At 40.4% G+C, this 23,312-nt stretch overlaps 1 protein-coding gene across 4 annotated transcripts in view; it reads right to left on the bottom strand.

The window, feature by feature from the left end:
• The window catches only part of ATP8A2 (ATPase phospholipid transporting 8A2), a 362,223-nt gene that overhangs the window by 277,628 nt on the left and 61,283 nt on the right, over positions 1 to 23,312 (bottom strand). For 3 of the 4 annotated variants that reach the window (XM_068143701.1, XM_068143684.1, XM_068143692.1), the window contains exons 6-16: positions 23,010 to 23,050; positions 21,301 to 21,374; positions 19,205 to 19,274; positions 17,052 to 17,179; positions 15,997 to 16,108; positions 15,160 to 15,325; positions 12,238 to 12,365; positions 10,849 to 10,926; positions 9,585 to 9,673; positions 8,817 to 8,861; positions 7,490 to 7,565 (exon numbers count right to left, since the gene is read on the bottom strand). In XM_068143701.1, coding sequence (XP_067999802.1) covers positions 7,490 to 7,565; positions 8,817 to 8,861; positions 9,585 to 9,673; positions 10,849 to 10,926; positions 12,238 to 12,365; positions 15,160 to 15,325; positions 15,997 to 16,108; positions 17,052 to 17,179; positions 19,205 to 19,274; positions 21,301 to 21,374; positions 23,010 to 23,050 — 1,007 coding nt within the window. The remainder of the gene's footprint in view (positions 1 to 7,489; positions 7,566 to 8,816; positions 8,862 to 9,584; positions 9,674 to 10,848; positions 10,927 to 12,237; positions 12,366 to 15,159; positions 15,326 to 15,996; positions 16,109 to 17,051; positions 17,180 to 19,204; positions 19,275 to 21,300; positions 21,375 to 23,009; positions 23,051 to 23,312) is intronic. The other variant, XM_068143711.1, reaches the window with a different exon arrangement.

The raw sequence follows: 23,312 nt of genomic DNA, 5'->3' as shown, positions 1-23,312 counted from the left end.
CATGTTCATATGATACTGCTTCAAGTGAAAATTGCATGCCACCAAAAGTCCTCTGATGCGAGACTTCTATTACATGCATCTAAGAGCATGTGCATTATTACTATGTGAAATGCAGCACAGAGATTTTCTAATACCCTTTAATCACATGGAATTACTGAGACATTAAAGACTCCATTTCCAACTTAGAGGGGCGCTTGGATGCTATTTCTCACAATCCGGCTACCGGCATTCAGTTTGCTCTCAGACATGTTCATGCTTTTCTCCTCAAGCCAAGCTATGTGGAAGAACAAAACAAAGAAGAAAAACACAACAAAAACACACCCCAAAGGTTTGTTCTGTCTCAGGTCCTATTACAGGGACAAAAAAAATCAGGAAAAATTGTTGAGTCTTTGTTTGATTTTCATTTGTCTTTCTTCCAATGCGGTGCACATAACCTACATACTTGTACAGAACAAAGATGCACAATGGCAGCATTTAATTAGTAGGAATTAAATAACTGTACAAGCCACAAAATGGCATCTGGCAAATGTTGTGACAATGTGTAAACAAAACCACTATCTTATCAAAAGTGTAACAAAGACTGAAGACCTAACACTTATATTCTTGGATGTTGACTTGCTGGAACGAGTCCCGAGAAGGGCAACAAAGTTGATGAAGGGTTTGGAACACAAGCCCCATGAGGAGAGGCTGAGGGAGCTGGGGCTGCTCAGCCTGGAGAAGAGGAGACTCAGGGGTGACCTTATTGCTCTCTACAACTACCTGAAGAGGGGTTGTAGACAGGCAGATGTTGGTCTCTTCTCCCAGGCAGCCAGCACCAGAACAAGAGGACACAGTCTCAGGCTGCACCAGGGGAGGTTCAGGCTGGAGGTCAGAAGGAAGTTTTACACAGAGTGATTGCCCATTGGAATGGGCTGCCCAGGGAGGTGGTGGAATCACCATCACTGGAGGTGTTCAGGAGAAGACTTGACAGGGTGCTTGATTGCATGGGTTAGTTGATTAGGTGATGTTGGATGATAGGTTGGACACGATGATCTTGAAGGTCTCTTCCAACCTGGTTTATTCTATTCTACTCTAAATATTTTCAAAGTAACTGTTGCATTCAGGACCTTTATCTTTGCATATTGAGACTTCTGAATTGTTATGGTCATATGCCACTAAAATGGTAACGCAGCTTTTTACATGCTGGAGTGCAAAAGTTGTCTTCAAGAAAATGTCCTAATGGAATGTAATAAGAGAGCAGTGTGCAAAACGTTAAGTCCACAGCAAATTACTGGTCAGGAGGTTACTACTGCTCCCTCACTTCCAGTGAAAGGAACAGAAATTTTACCTCCATATCAAAATGCACAGCCTGTTAGATTCTCATTTCTGCATCCATTGCTGCAGCCCTTTAATGTTGTTCTTACATGTTTTCATAGTATGTGTTCTGTCAGCTGGAAACAATCTATCTTCAATCATGTCATAGATTTTAATCCTTCCTATGTATGCATTTCTGCTTTCAAGCCAGCAAGGTAATTTGTTGCTGTCTTGGTATTTTCACAGCTCACAATGTGTTACGTGGCAATCCTCCAATTCTGCAGCAACAGATCACCAGAGGGCCAGCTTATCATGTCAGCTCCTCCACACAGCTGTCATTTGTTTCCTTCCTATATTGTTCCAGCATTAACACAATATTTGTTGCAGTGGTATGAATCAGAGTAGAGCACACAAACTCCTACTTTTGAGAACAGAAAAAACATTAATAGCTTCTTTAGCGATACGTCCCTTGCACCATGACAAGTTCAACCACAGCATAAGAGAGAAGTCCCACTGGTAAATCAATTGTACTTATTTCCCTCTACTAAAGCATGGCTCTGCTATTATATTACTCCAATTTTAGTGATAGTCTGCAAGACAGTCCTTGCCTGCTCATTAGTTAGGCTCTGTGCTTCCTACCCTACTTTTTCTTCTGTTTATCTGTAGCAGGACATTTTAGCCTCTTGTTCATATGTCCATTTTGTCCATAGGTAGCTCTTACTCGGAGGGCCTTCTCACTTCATTTTTTTGTCTCCATGAGCCAGTGGCTCTGGGTGAAAGCTTTTGCTTCTTTCTCGATGTCTTTCCCAAAGATCCACAAAGCACATTGTTTAGCCCTGGCTCGGGGCCAAATGCCCACTGAAGCTGCTCTATCATTCCCCTTCTTGGACCGACAGGGGAAAGGAAAAAAAAAGTAACAAAAGACTGGTAATAAGGTAGAAGCAACTTCAATAATGCAAAGCAAGAGCAAAGGCCACACAGAAGCAAAAGCAAATATGTTATTCAATCTTGCCCATCACTCCCCAGGAAGCACAGCTCTCTGTGTAGCGGTTGCTCTGGAAGACAGATGCCATCAACTAATGTCTCCATGCTTCCTTTTTTCCCCACTTAGCTTACATATCTGAGCTGATGTCACGTGTCATTGAATACCCCATGGGCCAATTTGGGTTAGCTAGCCCCTCCCAAACTCTTGCCCACTCCTCAGTGTTCTCCTTGGGTGGAGAAATGTTGGAAAAGCACAGCCTTGGTGCTTGGTTCAGCAGTAGTGTGGCCGGTTGACGTTGCCCCCTTAAGAAAGGGAATATGGTGGACGGAAGTTGGTAAACGGAAGGAATAGTCTAAACAATTTCATTGGTAAAGTGGGAGGAAGCACCCTCTGAACTGGGAGTGTAGGAAAGATATCCTGGGCACTCCGGCATTTTATTGTCAGTCTTGCTTCCGCCTTTCCACGGTGCGGCCGCTCTCTGTCTCTGTGCTGGGCTTTCTGCCAAGGCCTCGGCCTTGAAGATAGATAAAGGCCGGTATATTAACTCCCTTCCAATTAACACGAACTGCTTCTAACATTTTTTTTTCCTCTCTTTTCTTTCTCTTTCTATCCCATTCTGGGGAAAGGGGGGGAAGAGAGGGGAGAGCGGAGGTGGGGGACCCCTCTGCCGAGGGGGCTTACTCTCATTTCTGTGTTGCTCTGTTGTATATCTTTGTATATATTGTAGATATTGTAAATTTGTAAATATTCCCCTGCATTCCCTACATTGCTTTGTAAATATAGCTCCACTGCTTTGCTAATTCAGCTTGTGAGGTTTTTTTTTTCCTTTCCCTTCAATTTTCTTTTCCCTTCACCTTAAAAGGGGGAAGGGAGGAGGCTTCTTGGCCTTGCCCTTCCACCCACCACAAGTAGCCAAAACATTGGTGTGTTACCAACACCCAGCTACAGCACTGCAAAACACAGCACCAGAAAGACTACACCAACAGTATACCCACTAGCTCAACTTACTTCCCATGCTGCCTCTACAATCCAAGAACTACACACACAGTCTCACATTTCTGGGAACAGTTTCTAGGTTTTGTTATCTACAAATCATTAACTACACTGAAAGCAAAGTTTCCTTATCTAGAAGGCACAACATCATCCTTTATCAAACAGGGCACAGACCACTTATCAGGAAGCTGTATTACAAGTTCTCATTCCTTCATCCTCTCCCTTATTCAAAGAAATCAAGCTCTGTCTTCTGGGGAGCAAGCTGCACTCTGCAGAGCTATGTATCTGCACATTTGTCCCACATGTCCTCATCTGGGCCTCTTCACTCTGAAGACAAACTGCACTGATCTAGCCAACTGCTCACAGCCTGGTGAAGTTACAAGGAAGTTGCATACAAAGTTAAGCATGTTTCTTTATCTCTTTTTACTTGCAGCAGCATGGTATCCATGCCTCCATTCACAATACCTCCAGATGAGCAGGACTGATAGGTTTTTGAGAAATTGGCCAAGAAATGTAGAAACGGCCAATGGGATATAAAGGCACACTCTAAGAACCACCTGAAATTCTTCACATAAATGTGGCACCATCTGCCAAGGACAGCTAGTAAAGTACTTACCTATTTCATTACCAGGAAGAAATCTGACTCACTATCTTTAAGAGAAGTGACCTTCCTACTGCTTTGTTCATTAGAACACATGGAGAACAGTCCGAGGATCCAGCCATGTCAAACATCTCCAGAACAGTGCAGGTTGTAGGGGATCATGGTATTTTGGGCACAGACTAAGCGAACACATTAACCAGCATTTAAAAATCAGAGTTAAATGCAAGTTTATCCTGTCCAAAGCCACCAAAGTATAGCCTAGAATTTGATACTGCCTTGCACTTGAGCCAAAGTACCAAAGTCCCTTGTACAATAAGCAAAAAAGCAGAAGAATGTAAGATATTTCTCACTAAGCTACAACAATTTAATTGTCAGCTGTGTAATAGTGTTTTGACAGTTTCTAGGCAACAGCTACTTTCTGAATTAAAGTCTCCCAGAGGTTCTCACCATCTGAACAGGTTTCACTGGGGTTTTTTTTTTCCTCTCCCTACTGCATTTTGAATTAGTTTTTCATCCCAGTAGTTATATGCTTTTCTTGTTCTGCTTTCTCAAGGAATCAACAATCAGATGATGATAGAGGTTATTGCAACAAAGCCTAATGGGATAAAAGGCCTCAGTTCCTACACACTTCATGAAAATAAGCAGACGTGTTTGAGAGCTAAATGAACACTTCAGCTGAGGTAAAAGCTCAGTACAAGCACAACAGTTAGCTGTTGTGCCTGGCCAGATCCTTAACCTGCTCTGACACACTCTTTGAATCAATTAATGCATCTGCAGCTTCTTCCCCAAGTGGTAATCTGCAAGCCATGAGGGTTTATACACAGAGTGGAACTAGTAGAGGAAGTTCTGAAAGAATCCAGAGACATACCAGCCTAGAACGAGACTGAAATGTAATAGTTCTTCCAATTCTTGACCTCCTTCCCTGCTCTCTTATCATTAGGGTAAAAGTAACCCCAGAAGCTAGATTTCATGTCCATGAGTTCATTCATAGCAGACATGCAACTCACAAGCACCAAGATAATGACCATCCAGCATATTCTCCAAACTTTCTTGTAAGTACATAGAAATAACTGATCTTATTCTAAGACGACTTAAGATGATTTTCCCTAGAGAAACAAACCAGCATCATACCCTCGGTACTGCTGCACAGTTCACCCAGCAGAAGCTGTCACAAAGAAAAAGCACAGGCAGACAAACCTAAGTACTTTCTTCCTCATTAATATCCTAAAGAAGCCAGAGAAACCTACACGTGTTTTCAAGACAAGTTCTTTTTTCTTGGAACACTTCCTGCGAGGCAATAATTCCTCAACTGTTAGTCAAGAGCAGACTTGGCCATCAGTCAGTCCAAACACACCAGTGGCCCAGAAGAGCTATCAAATTTACAGGCAATGCAGAGCGATAAAAATCTTCCTAGCAGATGGAAGACAGTCTCATGAGGGCAAGGCAATTTTATTTTTTTTTTATTTTCAACCTGAAAAAGAAAAAAATTTACTTGGCACTCACACAGCTCTACACTAACACTTCAAATTGGACTGAATAAAATTAAATCTTCAACACCAGAGCAACGAGCACTTATCCCGTGTTAGTGAGAGACGGCACACGGACAACTGCAGCTGCAAAAGGGCAAAGGTTTAAAGGCAAGTCGTTGTCCAGCTCAATACTGCACCATCTGGCTCCACAAGGCAGCTTGGGCTAGAAATCTTTAATGTTATTACTTCAGTTTACTAAATGAGTAGAGATTGTCAGATATCTGTAAATGGCATTTGCAGTTATCTTGTAGCTATGACAACTAAGACACTAAGGAAATTAGGTAGCAGAAGGTAATTTATGCACTCTAACAGCTGACCTACTGCAAAAAGCTAATGGGCTAGAAAGGTGCAGTTCTTCCTTCTCTCACTAGCCTGGGATCCAGTTAGTATCTCCCTGATGCACTTTGAGAAGCAGATCTGAATTTCTTAAGCAAACTGCAACATGAAGTCCTTGTAATCTCATGTCTTGTGCCAAATTGCTACTTGTCAGTGAGTGGCATCCACACCTTAAGTCTTACCAGCCACAAGTTGCCCCTGTTTGGGGGGGGGGGAACCTTGTTGTCCCTCACTCACTGATGGTCTGAAAGATGAGTTCAAAGTGCTCAGTCCAACAGTCAACAGTGCAAAGACAGAAGTACACCATGCCAGCAGGAATTTTATACATAAGGGTTGAGCGTGTAAAGAATGAAGACTTCTATCAGAGCTGTCTCAACACCTGACACCTAAGGAAGCTACCAAAATACTGTCTGTTGCAATAGCAATTATTCCTTCTATATCTACAAGCAGAAGCTTTACCCAGAGACAAACAACAACAGAGATATTCCAAAGTTAGGGGGCAATCTCAGGACCAAATAAGAAACTCCACCTCACGGCCCATTTGATCCCTGCTGCTGAGACTATTGAAACAGACCAAAGCACTTTTCTGTATACATGCTTAAAACAACAGCAAATAAAGAAGAACTCTAACACATTGCCTCTTAGCTTAAACCTAAACCAGTAGCCTTTCATTCAGAACAGACAAGCTAGAATCAGTAACTGACATGAACTGTGACCGTACCCATATATAAGCAAACAGAACACAGAACATGCAGTAACCCAATCTTGGCTGCAAGTGTCATGCCAATGGGAAGTCCTTCCAGTGCAGATGATTATAAAAGCCATACAGGAAACCAGTACATTGTCCTGGTAGGACCATCTTAAAGATAAGAGCGCAGAGCCATCCTCAGGCTCTACCATCCTGAGGAATATATAGTGACACACAAAGTAACTAAATAATCCCTCAGGCATAAACACAATGATGCATTTCAACTTTAAGTAGCGTAAAGCAAGACAGAAAGCAAAGCTTTACTGCACATGAAGGGTACATGGTAACTATATTTTAGATGCTCTTAAAGTTAACCAAGCCCAGTTACAGAAGTTACACCAGCTGAGGAGAACAAACAGCTTATTGAGTTTGTGCTTGTCAATACCCAGATCTATTCTGCAGAAAACATCTTGCAGTAAGGGGCGGGTTATGCTTTTTTCCTACAAGTGACTTAGGAAGTGTTTGGCTGGACCTGAGACAACCTACCTGCATGGCTTCTAAATAAACAATGAATTGACACTCTCCTAAGTAACAGGACCCTTTAGGACACAACCAGTTCAGCTAAGAATGCTAATTACTAAGACCCAGGCTAAACTTAAGCTTTCAGTAAAGTCTTACATCTTGCATCATTTATGTAATTAGAACTCCCAACATTTGCAGTATTTAAAGCAGGTCTCACACCAGAATCATCTTGCAATGCCATGGATTACTGCTAAAAGCAGTATTTCAAAAGCACAGATGTTTAGACATCCCAAGTAATTCTGTTTCCCAGTTATTTCTGTGAAGACACTGTTTTCCATCTATACCAGCACAAATGAATTGTTTCATAGCTAGCTGGTACCCATTGTTTCTTCAATGAGATAAATGAGCAGAAAGGGGCTGAGGGAACTAACCTTTTTCCCTACTGTGCTTGCTTGACACCTACACACAAGTAGAGCTGTCTAGCATTCAGGAGACCTAGAATAGAGTGGTCAAGCAACACAATATCCAAAGAGAAGACTTACATGGTCATTTTCAATGTTTTGCAGCAGCCTTGGGTCATCAAATTCACATGATTCGCTAGTGGAAGGAGGTAGCTGGCTAAAGAACAAGACAAGTATATTCAAACACAGCAGTGACAATACTTCCGATTTTAGCACTTGATCTATGTTTTTTTTCTTTACTTCCCAAAAAGAAAATTAAGATTCCACTTTACTTGAAAGCATTGTGAAAAACACATGAGCAATGTACAAAACCCTGAAAAATAACAGTAATTTCTTCAGACCACCACCAAGAACCCCAAAACACATTAAATGTGAGGAGAATCAAGTGTCAACACACTTCCTAGGACAGACACAGAAGAGCATCTTTTAATCAACCCAGTGATTCCAAGCTGAGTTACTTTTAGGATAGGTGAAAGATCAATATCCCTAAGCTTCCTCTCCAGTCAGAGAGTTCTGCTTCCAAACTCAGAATCCTTCACAGATCAACTTTAAGTGCTCAAAACTAATACCAGGAAAAAACTCTTCCACAAAGCTCACTAGAAAAGAAGTGTATGAGAAGGAAAAAGAAAGAGATGCTCATGAAGGAAATAAACATTGGAAGAAAAAGAAGCATCCACAGAAATCATCTCACCCAAAGCAGCATCACACCATCATATCACCTTCCCAAAAGGTGATCATATAAATGAGATAGACCAGTGGAAGATACTAACTTAATTCATCAGAAAGTTGCTGACAGCATTCAGTGTCTGCCTGCTTTTTAGGCGGGAAGTCACTTCTTACCTATATTTGCCAAAGTCTCATCATCCCTCTCTGTTTTTTCCCCCTTGCCTGTTCATTTGAACACACTACAGTGACACTTCAGATTTAACAAACTCTTTTCAGTAGAATGGGACAGACCCATCACTGCTGCTCATTACATTTCTGAGCAAAGAGAAGTAGTTAGCTCTCTTGTCATCAGACACCTCAATAATCAAGCTCTTTCCAGGTTCAATTATTAGAACACAGCATTTTAATAAAGAATTTTGGGTTTCTCCTTGTCAAGTTTGAATTCAGTGACTGAAGAGTAACAGCCTTTTACTAGAGGCAAACATAGGGTAAAGAAGGTTACTCTTGCCTCCTAATTTGGTTGTCTGCTTATGAAAAGCACTGCACTAATACACATCCAAGCCACCCCAGCCAATTCACCCACCATATCCCCATGCAGAAGGATCCATCGCTACCAACCAACTCTGTGTTTTTACACAAACATTGTTCTCTTGGGCTTCATCCAGTCACAAATTAAGAAGCTATCTTAACAAGTTGTCTTGACTCTGCTATATAGAACACAAACGTGTTGGAATGTATTTACCTGAAGTCTTCTGATGAACGCTCTCTCTCCAGCTCAGGAAAGTGACTGAGGGGTATAAAAACGAAAAAAGAATACTTGTTGCACTTTTCAAACCAAAAAATAGCTTGAAGGCAAAGATACAGAAGTCCCTGAAGTCCTCAGATACAGAAACACATGATGAAACCATGGGTTCAGCTGTTTATACACTTGCAAGTTTATTTAGCTACTATGAAATTGAAAGCTTAGCCTGCACAGAAATCTTAAGATGGCCCATTTCAAACTATGCAAGACAACAAGTGATATGAAATACCAGCATGACTCAAATGGATCCTTTTGACAGAAAAAGAACAAAAACATCATGTATGTATCCCTCCCATGCAATATTTCAGTAAGTACTCTTGTGGAAGATTCAACTTCATAAATACAATCACAACTACATGGTTTTAGCAAAATTTGGATTATCTGAAGGAGTCACAGAAATGTAACTGACCATTATTACCCTTGGGTTGCATCTTCTTCCCTCTGGAAATTGAACAGGTTATTTAGCACTTCTGGTTTACTTTAAATCAAGATAAATTAAGGAGCAAGTCTGACTTCATTTGACATAACCCTAAGCTCTGCACCTAATCTGTGTTGCAGGACATGAAAAGAAAAGCTACTACCAAAGATCACAAAATATACTGAAGTACAAACTGAAAAATAGAATGTTCTAATCCTGGTTTTATTTAAAAACTATGTACCATTAACATGCAGACATTAAGCAACAGTTTCTCAAGCCATTATACCTACCCATATGTCACTCCAGCTATACTACATTTCTTGAAGTTCATGATATTGCATGTTAGAGTACCTGTTTTATCAGAAAACAGGTATTTCACCTGGGGAAAAGAAAAGAAACATTTTTCTTCTTTTAACTAGCGAAGTAACAAACCTCAAAGTGACATGAAGGTTCAGGAAAATTCTAGAAGACATAGGGCTCAAATGTCACAGTATCGACCAATGTGGGCTTGTAACAGCTTGGTTTGTCTTACCAAAGCTACAGAAGAATAATCAGTCAAGTTTTTAATGGAATTTTCTTCTTTATATCTGAACCAAGAAAAGTTCATATAAATTGCCAAGGTTTCAGTGTGCTCAGTACTTGCAGATGTACTTGCTTGTGCTAGTTGAACATTAACATTTTAACTGTGCTAGCACCCAAAAGCAAGACCAAAAAACCTAACACTGAAGAAATTCATAGTGATCTTTGGAACACAATTTGTTTGGGTGTTGGTATGTCTGTCCCCCCCTCCCCACCCCACCAAAAAAAAAAAGGAAAAGGAAAAACAAAAAGAAAACCACCAGTAATGGAGTCTGGGAAAGTTAGAAGTCAAAGTGAACTTCCTTAGATGTCTGAGTATCCAAATGATCCATTTTACCATATAGTTAAAAAAACTAGTAATTTAAAAAACAAGTAATTCAATTAACAAATCCAAAAAGTCAGTCTAGTTATATGGAATCACAATGCAGGCCAACTCAATACATTCTGCTACACAGTGATTTACTGGGGTCAAATCAGGAATGGCAGCTTGATAATTTCACATCAAAACCATCTGAAAAAAAGAATAATCCAGTTTTACCAATCCTAAGGATAAGGCCAATAGGATTAGGTGGAAAGAATGTGGACTACCACCCTGTTGAGCAGCACACAACTATATTCTATATACATAAACATTGTGTCCAACACTAAATAGGCCTGCTCACTCTTGTACATCGTTCCAATATAGACAGTCACAGGTAGAGAGCATCTCTCCATGACTCTCAATTTTAAAAAAATAAGTCAATTTAGAGTGAACATGAGAAAAAAAAATTCTGTTCCCAGAATTAACATCACCTATATGACCTCAGATTTGATCCTGTGATACCTCATAGTTTAACTTGTAAGGCTTGGGCTAATGAAATAAAAGATGTCCCATTAACCACAGAGCAACCGAATAAAGCCCACTTGCATGGCATGCTCTCAAACTTTGACTTCCCAGAACATCTCACAAACATGATTCTTGAAATGATGTCTCACCTGCCCAAGTTCCTCATTAAGGTTTGAGGTTCTGGCCATTGCAGGCGTATCTGTTTCAGGATAATACATATCTATGTCCTGCAATGAGAGGAAAATTAGACCTATGCTAAGCAAATTAAACACTGAAATCTCCAAGCATCTTTTAGTGAGCTTCAACGTGACTTGATTAACATGAATCTATTGGTGGAGATCCTAAAGGTGTGAGAGGGTATCACAGGCTTAATAGGGATGAAACAGCCTGAAACTATCACACCTCCTAACCTAAGTATACCTCCATCCTACATGTACATAAGAAGCAAGATTCAGTTATCGGTAGTTATCATTTCATACACGGCAACTCTAGTTTAAGACTTTAATACAGTGGAAAGCAGGCACTAGCCATGCTAAACAAGGGTCTTCAGTTACAACAATGTTTTTTCACTTTAGCCACAACCATAATGAAATAGGCAATTTAAGTCACTTAGTGAAATTAAGTCCTATCACTACATTTAATTTGGAGCACAAACATAACAGCTGCCTCACGAACCAAAGCAATTTCTTGGATAAGCTAATCCAGTATTTCCAGTGTATAAGCAGAAAACAAACACGTTAGAGCTTGTTTTTTAACATTTTAGAGGAACTACTGCTGTAAATCCGAGAACTAATGCATATCAAGACACAGGATTCCTCCTGGTTTTATTCAGCTTAAGAGATAATCACTACAGTAGTTTTGGTGCACAACTGAAGAGAAACACACTTTGAAGTCAAAGCTCGCCTGAACAGAGGAATCAATGTTTTGTTGTAGAAGACATCATCAGCTCATCTCCTTACAGAAATACTATTACTTGTACAAGAGATGAACCCTCAAGGTCAGCCTCAAAGGAAAACGAAAAAACCAACAACAAAAAAGACCAAGCAGACAAAAAACCCCACACCCACCAACCACAACAAACAAAATCACAAACCCCATACAACACAGCATACCAAAACCAACCAAATAAAACCCCACTAAACCCAAACCTACACCCCCAAACTAGTCTAGTCTTTCCCTCTGCTGTGGCTGAGAGAACCCACACAGTACTGAGAAGTTTTCAAAAGACATCTACTGAAGTCAGCTAGAGACCTCCTTCAACCACATCAGTGGAGCCTTCCTTCTCATCCCAAAAGCCTGAAATACACAAGCGGATCATTTGCAGAGTGAATCTTCATACTACTAAATTTTTCATTTCCTGTGGAAAACTGAACTGATATAAAGTATCTGAACTCCTCCCTTCCTTTCCCAGAAGCTGCATCAGAAAAAATCAGCAGAAAATCTGCTAAAGATTTCAAAAGTGGTTGGTTAGGTGTGGTGGGTTTTTTTTAATGTCACTTTCAAAACCTAACATTAACACATGCATTCTCATTACTTACCCAATTTATAAAAAGAGCCTGAGTAAACTTGACAACTTCCAGTGTCACCAGAAGACTGATTGGAATAAGGTTGTTGTACAAGATTATAAATGTCAACAGATTGTACCCAAAGTTGACAGACAGCATTTCTGTAAACCAAAAGGCATAAAACATCAGCAGAGAGAAGTCTGAGTGGTACCAAATAGAGACAATCATCTTACTGCAGTTGACCTATCCAGGTTTAATAGTGCTAAAATAATCAGCAATTGTGCTAGGGTGCTGAGGTATAAGGTTCTTTTTAATACTGATTTCAATAGCACATAGATACAACACCCACAGAACACATGCCTAGATAAACAGCATATCATGCCAGGTGAAAAAGGGCAAGACTGGCAAAATTATGTTAGAATGCTTTCTGAACAATTTTTACCTAAACAGATGGTGAGAAGAATGATTATGCTACATAATAACCCAAATGTAGATTTATCTTATGTATTTATCTAGATCTATCTTATGTACCTATTGCCCCAATTAAGAGCCACCAGTATCACTAGCACCAGAACTTGACCTTTCAGAAAGTGTCCACTTGTCTCAGTGGAATCAGAAAACAAAAGAAGATTAAGTTTTGAGTCCTTCAGGTGGCTCAGTTGGTAGTGCATTAGACCCTTAATGGGAAGGTTGTGAGTTCAAAGCCTGCAGTGGGCAGTAGTGTCCTCCCTACTCTAGTCATGAGGTCTGGGGTGACAGGTTGGACTTGATGATCTTTGAGGTCCCTTCCAACCTTAGGAATACTGAATAAAACCTGCCAGCATGGCAGAGCTGACAAAGTATACAAAAGAAGCCTTAAAAAAAAAGAAGCTGGCTCTTAAATAGAGACCTAGTAAATGAACTGAGGTATCCTGCTTCAGCACAAGAGCAATGTTGAGCAAGCTGCCCAAATATGCCAGCACAACTGGTCCTAAAAGGAACAGGAAGACAACAGGCAGAAATGGAAAAGGCTCAACAGAAACACAGCATGAAAGCACCTGTTAGTGGTGCTGCCCACAGTCTCCCTTCACATCCAAAGCTTCCACAACTATCTGCTCCTCACTTAACCTGAAACTTAGGGAGAGACTTCCATCAGCATGCAGAGCACTCAGTACAAAAAGGTCACAGCCCACAGCTCAGGTGCTTTCAACATTGGAAATATTAGAAAGCGGAGGAGCAAACTATGGAGAAGTAGAAACCATAGAAGTTGCTGAAGCCTAATGAAGACCAGAGCAAAACTTCATGTTTGGACCCAGGCACCTCCAAGTACAAGCACAGAAATTCTTTTAATCTTTAATGGGTTTATAGAAGTATACCTAATGTTGATTAATCTACTCCAATCTTCATAGAAATCAGACATTAAACAAAAGCTTACCATCTACCTGCCTGGGCTGAAAGTCTTTCCCATGTGTGGTAGGTACAGACATGATAACAATTGTGCTTTCATGCACAAAACCAGCATCCATACAAACTACTTTTGTCATCCTAGTTTATGACAGAACGCACCTATTTTGTATCACCAGAAGTTAAAGAGTTGGTTGCATTCATCTTTTTCCATATTACTTCTATCACCAGAAAGCATAAATTAGAACTTCCTCACTAAATCAAGGGACAGGGTAGGGAAGAAATTCTGAAAGTTACTGATATTGCTACTAGAAGACATTGCAACTACCAAAAAAACAGAGTCAAAGATGAGGCACTTGTATGCTCCCTCTATACTGATTCCTTTCATTACTATCACAATTACAGTTCCTAAACAGAAGATGACTCCTTTTGCCATCTGTTTTGCAATCACCAGCAGAAAGGTAATTTGCAGTTTGTGAGGAATCTTTCCAGATCTGCATCTCAAGATGTTCATAATATTTTACAGCTAGCTAGTGTAACCCCCTTAAATAAGAATCCTGCCAGAGGGCACTTTATTTCATCATTAAGCATTTGTAGAATGTCCATCTTTGATGTCTGGCCTAATAAATTCAAGTAGTATGAATTAAATCAAATAAATTCCTTTAATAAGCATGCTAAGAGATCATTTTTCTCATTAGAAAATTACAGAAGGCAGAAGCCAAAGGGGACCTACAAGAAGTCTGGAAAGGGCCTGTTTAGAAAGGTGTGTAGTGACAGAACAAGGGGCAAAAGTGTTACATTAGAGAAGAGTAGATTTAGATTGGACATCAGCAGGAAATTCTTTACCATGAGGGTAGCAGAACACTAGAACAGGTTGCCCAGGGAGGTAGTTGAGGCCCCATCCTCAGAGATATTCAAAGTCAGGCTTGACAGGGCACTGGGCAACCTGATCTAATGGAGGATGGCCTTGCTCACTGCCAGGGAGTTGAACTAGATGACCTTTGGAATTCCTTTCCAACCCAGACCACTGGATGATTCCATGATTATCCAATAACCGAAATCTTAATATTCAGCATTTAGCAGTTCTCTACAACAGCAGATGAGCATTTCTGACTGCAAAAAACAGCTAAAGAAATCCTTTGCCTCTGAACACAAGCAAGCAGTTGAAGTCAGTATCAAACTGATACCTGCTGTCCAGCAGCCAGGTACAGTGAGACACAATATCTAAGGCCACAGATAACCTGCTCTAAAAAGAAATTTATGCATAGCATCTCTACAAAGCTGAAAAACTTGAGCACCATAAACCCTGAAATAACCCTTTCCATTCTTCTGTTTCTGCCCTGCTTCTTGCATAGCAGCCCAGTGATATTTACCTAACCTTTAGAAGGTTTTATTAACAGAAGCCTCACTGGCAAGTATAACTCATAACAGACCATTCTCAAGTGAATAAATAAAATAAAGCCACCCCAAATTTTTTAGTTTCTCTTTGTTTCTTACTTGAAGCATTCACTTAGCAAAGTTAAGAGCCTGGCCAGCCCTGCAATCTGACACATCCCAGGCCTGCATACTTACTGTTGGAGCCGAGGTACCAGACGACTTCACCGTGTGTTCTGTTCCATAATAAGGCACCTACAGAACTCACAAGGGCCATCACCAGGAGAATACAGAACAACACCAGGATCTGCATGTTGGTCACTTTCTCCACGTTCGACCTCTTCAAAGGTGCTTTGGTTGAGTTCTGAACAGCAGCAGGGAAAAGTTTGGCAATGGTTTACACAAAGGAGATTGCAGAGATGAATTGGTTCTCTAGAATCCATTACAGAATTTGCTACTTCAGCTTTATTCAGCTCAAAATGACATGCAAAACTCAACAAGGTAGTAACATGAGCACACAGCCTAAGGACTCCAAAACTGACAAGAGATCAGAGAAAGAATCACTCAGTTCTGAAGACCTAGTAGGACAGCCAGGAAGTGAGCCATCACACTGATGATCAGAGGTGAGCAACAAAAATTGCTGGTCTCTCCAAGCACACTCTGTCATCAAGGCAATACAGAGAGACTGCAGTCTCAGCCTAATCATCTCCAAGGGCAAAAATCATTAAGTGGTCAGACCACCATCTCAGCTGTTAAACCTCAGTTTTAGATGTCATACAGCTACCACGTGAATTAAGATAAAATAGTTTTCCTAACAGAGTGAAGTGTTTTGAGACAGATATCACAATAAATATTTATGCAGTGCACATGCAGTCTCACACACAACAGTACCACTTTATTCCTCAAGGCCTCCCGGTCTTACACAGCAACAACAAGTCAAACCATTTCATAAATAACAAGACCAGACTATATGGAGAATATAGAAAAAAAATCAGCTTGTACCAAAATATACTCTGTATCTTCTTAAAATTTTACCTGCATGAGTTTTGTATCGAATCCTGTATACACCACAATACCCAAGACCCACTGAGTATTCCTTAGTTGTGCACCTCTTAGCAAGATTTGGTCTGGACCAACAGGAACCGGGCTGCAAAGCAAGAAGTGTATCTTTTAATCCTTGCTAACTCTTTACGAAAGCAGTTCTCCTTTCAGCCTTCCTCCCCCCTCAAAAACCACCCAAAACACAACCAAAAGAGGAAAACCATATGTAAACAATACACCACCCATACAATTCAACAAAACATTGAAGCCCCTGTTAAAGCAGGGGCTATTTATCTGTTTATCCAAAACTCGAGAATTTAGGTGGCAGCAATAAGCTTGCTCTCAACTTGACCTTGGCTAAGAGATCCTCTCACATCAAGGATGAGAAGCGTTACGCTCGGCAAGGACTATGTGTTCCAAACACACTATAACCTCGCATGCCATTAAAGAGGCATTTTGACTTTACTCTGATTTTTCAAGTGGGACAACTGACCATCTACTGGTTTTGCATCTGTCACCATTCAGCTGACTTGTCCAAGAACTGCAGTTTTTGTGTAGGAAAAGAGATATAGTTAGATGAATTCATAGAACTTGATTATAAAGGTTTCCAGTACTAAATCTAACCTCTTTTAAGAGTTGCAACAGCTCAAGGTCACATGGGTAAAAAGTGCAGATTCTAGTATAATATTTCCTTATAGATCTCAACTTGATATAGCCTTTGGCTCTAACAGGAAAGGAAAGCATTGCCACTTCTGCACATGTCCTGAAGCAAGTAGACCCCAAAGACTCCAACCTTTTCCCCGCCTCTTTCCAAGAGATGTCACTTTGGACAAAAAAAAAACCAATCTCACTAGAACTCCAAAGAAACCAACTCACACACAACAAGAAGACTCCATAGGAAAACAGAACTATCTTACAGTGGCAGGTGCTTGATTATCAGCTGTTAATTATTACCCTCCTCTTCCACAGCACAAGCATGCATGTGCTCAGCACTGCCGCTAAAAGCACACAGGAAGCTTTTTTCGTAGCTGAGTTCATTTAGTCAATACCTTTGACCATCTAAGCGCAAGTTTCCAATGAAATCATAAAGATGACGGTTGGGTCCTTCACATTCTATCCTTCCAGATACTTTCATCAATTCTTCTCTTGACTGGAGACTAGCAGTTTGAGACAAGCCCTGCAGCAACAAATTCAAAGGGGATTCCTGTTAAAAACCGTTATTAGAAGGCAACATAGGATAAAGGTGTTTTCTTCCAACATCTAAGATACCAAAAGTAATTGCATGTTGACTCTCAGGTTTGTTGGTGGGGATTTGTTTGGTTTGATTTGTTGGGGAGCAGGGGAAGCTGTGTTGGTTGGTTTTGGTTTTAAAATTAGTATTCAATTACCCTTTCCTGCAAGAAACCTTTGCTGTGGACAGAATCTCAATTGTAAAGAATTGGGATAAAGAGTTATGCTACCTACATGTTCTGTAACAAAAAGGAGAGTCCCTGCGCCACAGTATCCAGAAGTTTTACATGTGCAGAAAGAAGCAGAAGATAAGTATAAACAGGGCTGGGTTTTCTCTCTAAGTATAGCTCCGCTAATGTTCTACTGTAGCTAAATATAGCTACTCCTAAGTATAGTCTCTTGGATCACTGCAGCCATTATATTCTGCTCAAGGTCAATTATCAATCTACCATGCAACCATAACTTGACATATTGGTACTCCATCTCAGTGTATATATAACACTCCCTTGTGTTTCATCTGTCTATGACCATCTCCATTTGGCTAAGTGTTTCTTTCACCAGAGTTTGGCTGAAGCACTGAAAACCAGGCCTAGGTCTTAAGAGGCCCCACAACTTCATTAGCATATTTTAAGCATGTGTCCTGGGGCAAATAAAGTGCCAGGAGCTCAAAATCTTATTTATCAGTCTGACCAGAACAATAAATCACATTTTCTAAGGTAGTGAACAAGAAGGAAATGTACATCTCATAAAAACAAACCAGAAATCTGTATTTCAAAATCCTAATCTAATTTTTTGTTATGAAAGCAAGCAAAGATTCTAACCTTTATTTGGAAGAGACCTTCAAGATCATCACGTCCAACCCACCAACCAATCCAACCCACCTAAACAACTAACCCATGGCACCAAGCACCCTGTCAAGTCTCCTCCTGAACACCTCCAATGACAGCAACTCCACCACCTCCTTGGGCAGCCTATTCCAATGGGCAATCACTCTCTCTGTATAGGAAGAAGTTCTAACATCCAACCTGAACCTCCCCTGGTGCAGCCTAAGACTGTGTCCTCTTGTTCTGGTACTGGCTGCCTGAGAGAAGCGACCATCATCTGACTGTCTACAACCTCCCTTCAGGTAGTTGTAGAGAGTGATAAGGTCACCCCTGAGTCTCCTCTTCTCCAGGCTGAGCAATCCCAGCTCCCTCAGTCTTTCCTCATAGGGCTTGTGTTCCAAACCCCTCACCAACTTCGTTGCCTTTCTCTGGACACGCTCCAGCAAGTCAACATCCTTCCTAAACTGAGGGGCCCAGAACTGGACACAGTACTCAAGGTGCAGCCTAACCAGTGCAGTGTACAGGGGCAGAATGACCTCCCTGCTCCTGCTGGCCACACTGTTCCTGATGCAGGCCAGGATGCCAGGATACCTATTTCTAAACAGAACAGTATTTCTGCAACAGAACTAGGAAGAAGCAACAAATTCCTGGTAATTACCACAAAAAGAGAACAAATTATTTCAAACATGTAAAAGATTCTTTTGAGCACTCCAATGAGCCAGAAGCAGATTGAGACTTGTGACAGCATCAGCTGCAGCTCTCATCACAAGTACAGCTGGGTTTTATTTATTTTTTTCCCTAATACAACACTTTATTTCCATTTAATGGACATAGAGCAAAACAGCCAAGGTCTGCTTGATTGGTTTTTGTCAGCTTACACCACTTCCTCTACAGTAGTTTCTTACGCTTGTACATGAAGCATTACTGCCGGGGTTTGTTATCTGCATAAACCACAACTTATTGCCACCTGGAAGAAGTTGGGGGGGGAAGAGGAGGTTGGGTTGGGGGTTATTTTTGCTGGTTTGTTTTGAGTGGCTTTTTTTTGTTTTGGAAGAAAAAACAAATAGTTATTGTAGTCATGCAAAACTAGGCTCTGCTTTCATCTAGCATTAGCTACCTAAACGGAAACAAAGGTGAAATAGTTTTACCTGTCGTATTTTGAGATTCGTCTCTCCATCAAGATTAGCCGTTTCAATATAGCACATGGCTTGTGGTTCACTGGGAGGAACACAATGTTTTCAAGATTAGAATTCACTGGGTTTTGCATGCTGCTTTTGCACTAAAATGGTCAACACATGTCAATACACTACAGAAGACAAAAGTCTATCTTGGTGGTATATGACCGTGAGAGCACCAGCTGAAAGTACACATTTCACAGAAGCGTCTTCAGATATGAATGCTTTCATACAACAAGCTACAGAGAAAGGCTAAATCAGAAGGTTAGTAAGAATTTATCAAGTCTCTCCAGAGAATTTTTCTTTTTTTAAAAAAATGACAAGTTCAGAGTCTGTTCTTTGTCTCTTCCCTCAGTGGCAAGCTGAATCTGAACCCAGGCACGTATTAAGTCTAGAGCGATTCCAATTTTATTTCTGACACAAGCACCTTACAACCCTTGTTAACTCAGGTGGGAGAACTCTTGCAAAACAATAGCTCTCATTTCCACAGAGATGTGAAAGCATTTTCATACAAAGTTGTGTTTAGATTTTTCTTCTCTTTCATGTAAATTTATTCTGTGTAAAAAATTTTTGATGTCACCTTCCCTCTATGGGGAAGAAAACGTCGAGACAATAGCAAGTGTTTATTTCAGGTCTAACAGTCATCTCAGATACAGAAAATTAACACATGCAAGACACCCCTTCAGGGCATGCAAAGCCTTCTGGTGAACTGAGGACACTTAGTATTGTCTTTTGAACAAATCATAGGGACAATACCCATTTTGAAGCAGAATTGCCATAGGAATTAATATTTACTTCAAGCAAAGGGTCTCCAGATCAACATTCTTCCAAGTTAAATTCTCCAGTTATATGACCAATGACAGCAGGTTAGTAGAATAATGTAGAACAAGGCTGACTCATGCAAGTTTAGATATAAATCACAAGGTTTTTTAGTATAATACATTAGAGAAGAAGTTCAAGAAGAACAAGTATTCCTCAACGCTGAAACAAATCATTAATGCCAAAGTGTAGCCTAACTGCATATTAAGGTTGACAACTGCTTATTCAAAATTTGGTTTGTTTTAAAACTACAGTATTGTGTATCATGGAATTAAGTTACTTCTACCCTTGATCAAGAGATAGCTCAGAAAAACCAAGCTTTCCCAGACATCTTTATAAAAAAACAAAGAAAACACACCACCAAACACCACATACACAACCAGAAAATGCAGCAGCTTAGGAAATAAGCCTCCTTGGAAGTTCTGTCATCTAAGTGAACAGAAGACTACAGGAACCTGGAGTCACCACTGGAAAGCTTGCAAACAAGGAAATTATGGAGAAGAGCAAGGTGCCATCAAGTTTGGCTATTAAGAAAAAAGCATGCTCAAGAACAGGAACAGTGCTACTGTCTTTTGTCTAAATCTGATCTACGTGGCACGTGGTTCTGATTTGGCCTCAAGCTTTTCAACAACATAGAATTTAGATTAGCAGTCAAGTACCACTGCAATAGTTTTAGGAACAACCAAGCTCTGTTTGTCAGTGTATCAGTATACAGAAGTTGTCCCATATCTCAAACTAAAAATGAGCAAAACTCACAGTGTACTGCTGATAAAGTATTAGGGATGGGTCCTACATGCAGTGTAGCAAAGACAAGGGATCAACAAAAGAAACCTAAAAGCTGTTTTTCAGGGTAGTTATTACATGTCAGCTAGGCTAGACTTTTAGAAACACTGTTTGAAATAGAAATCTTTCCTGAGAGGCAGGAAAGTATGCTATAAAGTCACTGGAATTAATTGGAAAAAAAAAACCCTTAAGCTTAAACAGAAAAATCCTCATGAGGCCACAGAGCAGCTAACTACATAACAGACCTTTAGACTTCCAACAAATCCCTTGAGACAATTCAATTTGTGAATTACAGGTACACCATATTACAAAGACTTGAAGCCTTTTGACACTGAAATTTGATTTCAGATGTGGAAAAAAAAATTTGCATCATCTGGTGTCTGGTTTTCTTAACAGCAAATACAGAGTTTCAAATCCTCTGCACCTCAGTTCATCAGACACATCATTTCCACACCCACTCAGGATACCTGGAAGATATAATGATCATGTCTGCTGGAAGATGTTGCCCATTGGTGACCTTCACAATATCGCCTACCGCTACCTGTTGAGTCAGGGGCAGGAGTACAGTAGCATGGAAGAGAAAAACAAACAGTTTGCTTGTCTGGAATGTTAGTTTGTTATTTTCTCTCACACAGTCAAAAGAATTGCATCATGCATGGAACAGTTAGAGACAGTGCTTCTAGAAGGCAGCAAACTTTCACTGCAAGTTTGGAAGTATCAAAGCCTTCCCTTCCCTGAAAAGTAAACAAATCTTTATAGAAAAAAGAGAAATATTCAGTGGAAAGTGTGAATTTCTGTGGCCATTATCCAATTTTGATTTTTTTTTCCCCTTTTAGTTTTGTTTAACATATTAAAGCAAAAAGATATCTTCAAACTTGACCATCTCAAAGTAGGGAAACATCCTTTTACCGGTCACTACAAGGAGCACTGGCACCACAGAGAGAATCAACCAGTTCTTGCCTGACCTATAGTAACTGGAGATGTACAGAATCCTGACTTCCAGGATGCTGGGGTTCCAGTACTCCAATACCTAAGTGTCTGGCCCCTTTAAATGGGAGTCACACATGCATGGGCCTTTCAGTCTAAATAAGACCAGTCTCAGAACAGTAAGCCAAGCCCACCTTACGATTTGCTTAGTACAAATGCACTCCTGTAAGCCTGAAATTAGCTTAAAATATTTTTACCATATTAATTGATAAAAATTTAATCACTTGGCATGTCTGAACTACCAGATTCATTACTCTTACTCTGATCCCACTTAAAAATTCATGGCAAATTTCAGCACCAAGAAAGATCAGAAGTCTGCGTTAGAATAAACAACACATAGCACAGTACTGTTATCCCCAAACAATAAAGAAAGCCCAGACAACATGCAGATGTAGCCACATGCTAACTGCAGAACCATTTAAGGGTACAGGAAAACCATATTCCAAGCTCAGCTTCAAATATCTTCCAGTCTGGCATCCTTACTAGTACAGACATGGGCATTAGCCATGACAATCTTGGCAATCTTACGTTTCCGCTAGGGCCTAACACTTCAGCAGGTCTCTTGAGGTGGCTTTCACTTCCCAGAGGTTTGAAAAGGGTCTATTTTTCCCCTATTTATTAGTTAACAAGGCCAGTTTTGTTCTTGAAAAGGAATTAAGAGCCACAATGAGATCAATACATTCAGAGGGATTTCAGCAAGTTCTAGAAATAAAGCTCACCAGGTCCTGGCACAGGGCTTCACAAAAGTGAAGTCCCAAGTGCCTGAAGTAGAGCAGAGCTTGCATTCCTTGCTTGAGCAATCAGCTTACTAATTTGCCTCAAAATCTGAAGACATTTTTACACAGGGGGCAAAATCAGCTTTTGTTAGACTTTCAGAGGAAGTACAACATTGCAGTGAAAGTTACTCTTCTAGATGTGGCCTAAAACCAAAAACACAGTTTGAACTGCCCAAGGGAAAATACAACAGTTCAATAGCATTTGACTGAAACATAGAACTACTATTTGAAGATAAGAACTGAAGTGCCTTGCTGAGGGCAGTTTTCATCATTGCAGCAGGAAGCATCCATCCCCTTCCAAGTCACAGGGAATTCCTACAGTACAATATCAGTTCCAGGCCTTGGAATTTATTTTGGTAAAAGTAATTCTTGAATGTCATCTTCCACTCCCTCCCATCCCCAATTTTACTTACCTCTTTCCACATAATGTTCTGCCACATGCCATTTCTTAGAACTGCAAAGAAAGCTTGAGGTTAGATCAGAGCAAATAACCAGGATTCAGACAAATTTCAGAACCACCGTATCAGCAATAGCAAGCACTAACCAGATTGGGAAATAAAACACACATTTAAAAAAGTACTTTTCAGAAGCTGGGACAACACTCTTCTCCTCAGCTGCAGACATGTGCATCCAGGAAAGAGGAAAGTCTGCCCTTAATATTTAAATCATGTTTATTGACTGCAAGACGACAGTTGGTGGCCTGATTTCTTTCTGGC

This window comes from Melanerpes formicivorus, unplaced genomic scaffold, assembly GCF_026170545.1.
Source record: "Melanerpes formicivorus ecotype bairdi unplaced genomic scaffold, bMelFor1.0.p_v2 SCAF_1, whole genome shotgun sequence".
Classification (NCBI taxonomy): Eukaryota; Metazoa; Chordata; class Aves; order Piciformes; family Picidae; genus Melanerpes; species Melanerpes formicivorus.
Note: the sequence above shows the minus strand (reverse complement) of the source record. Positions and strands in the feature narration are given on the sequence as shown.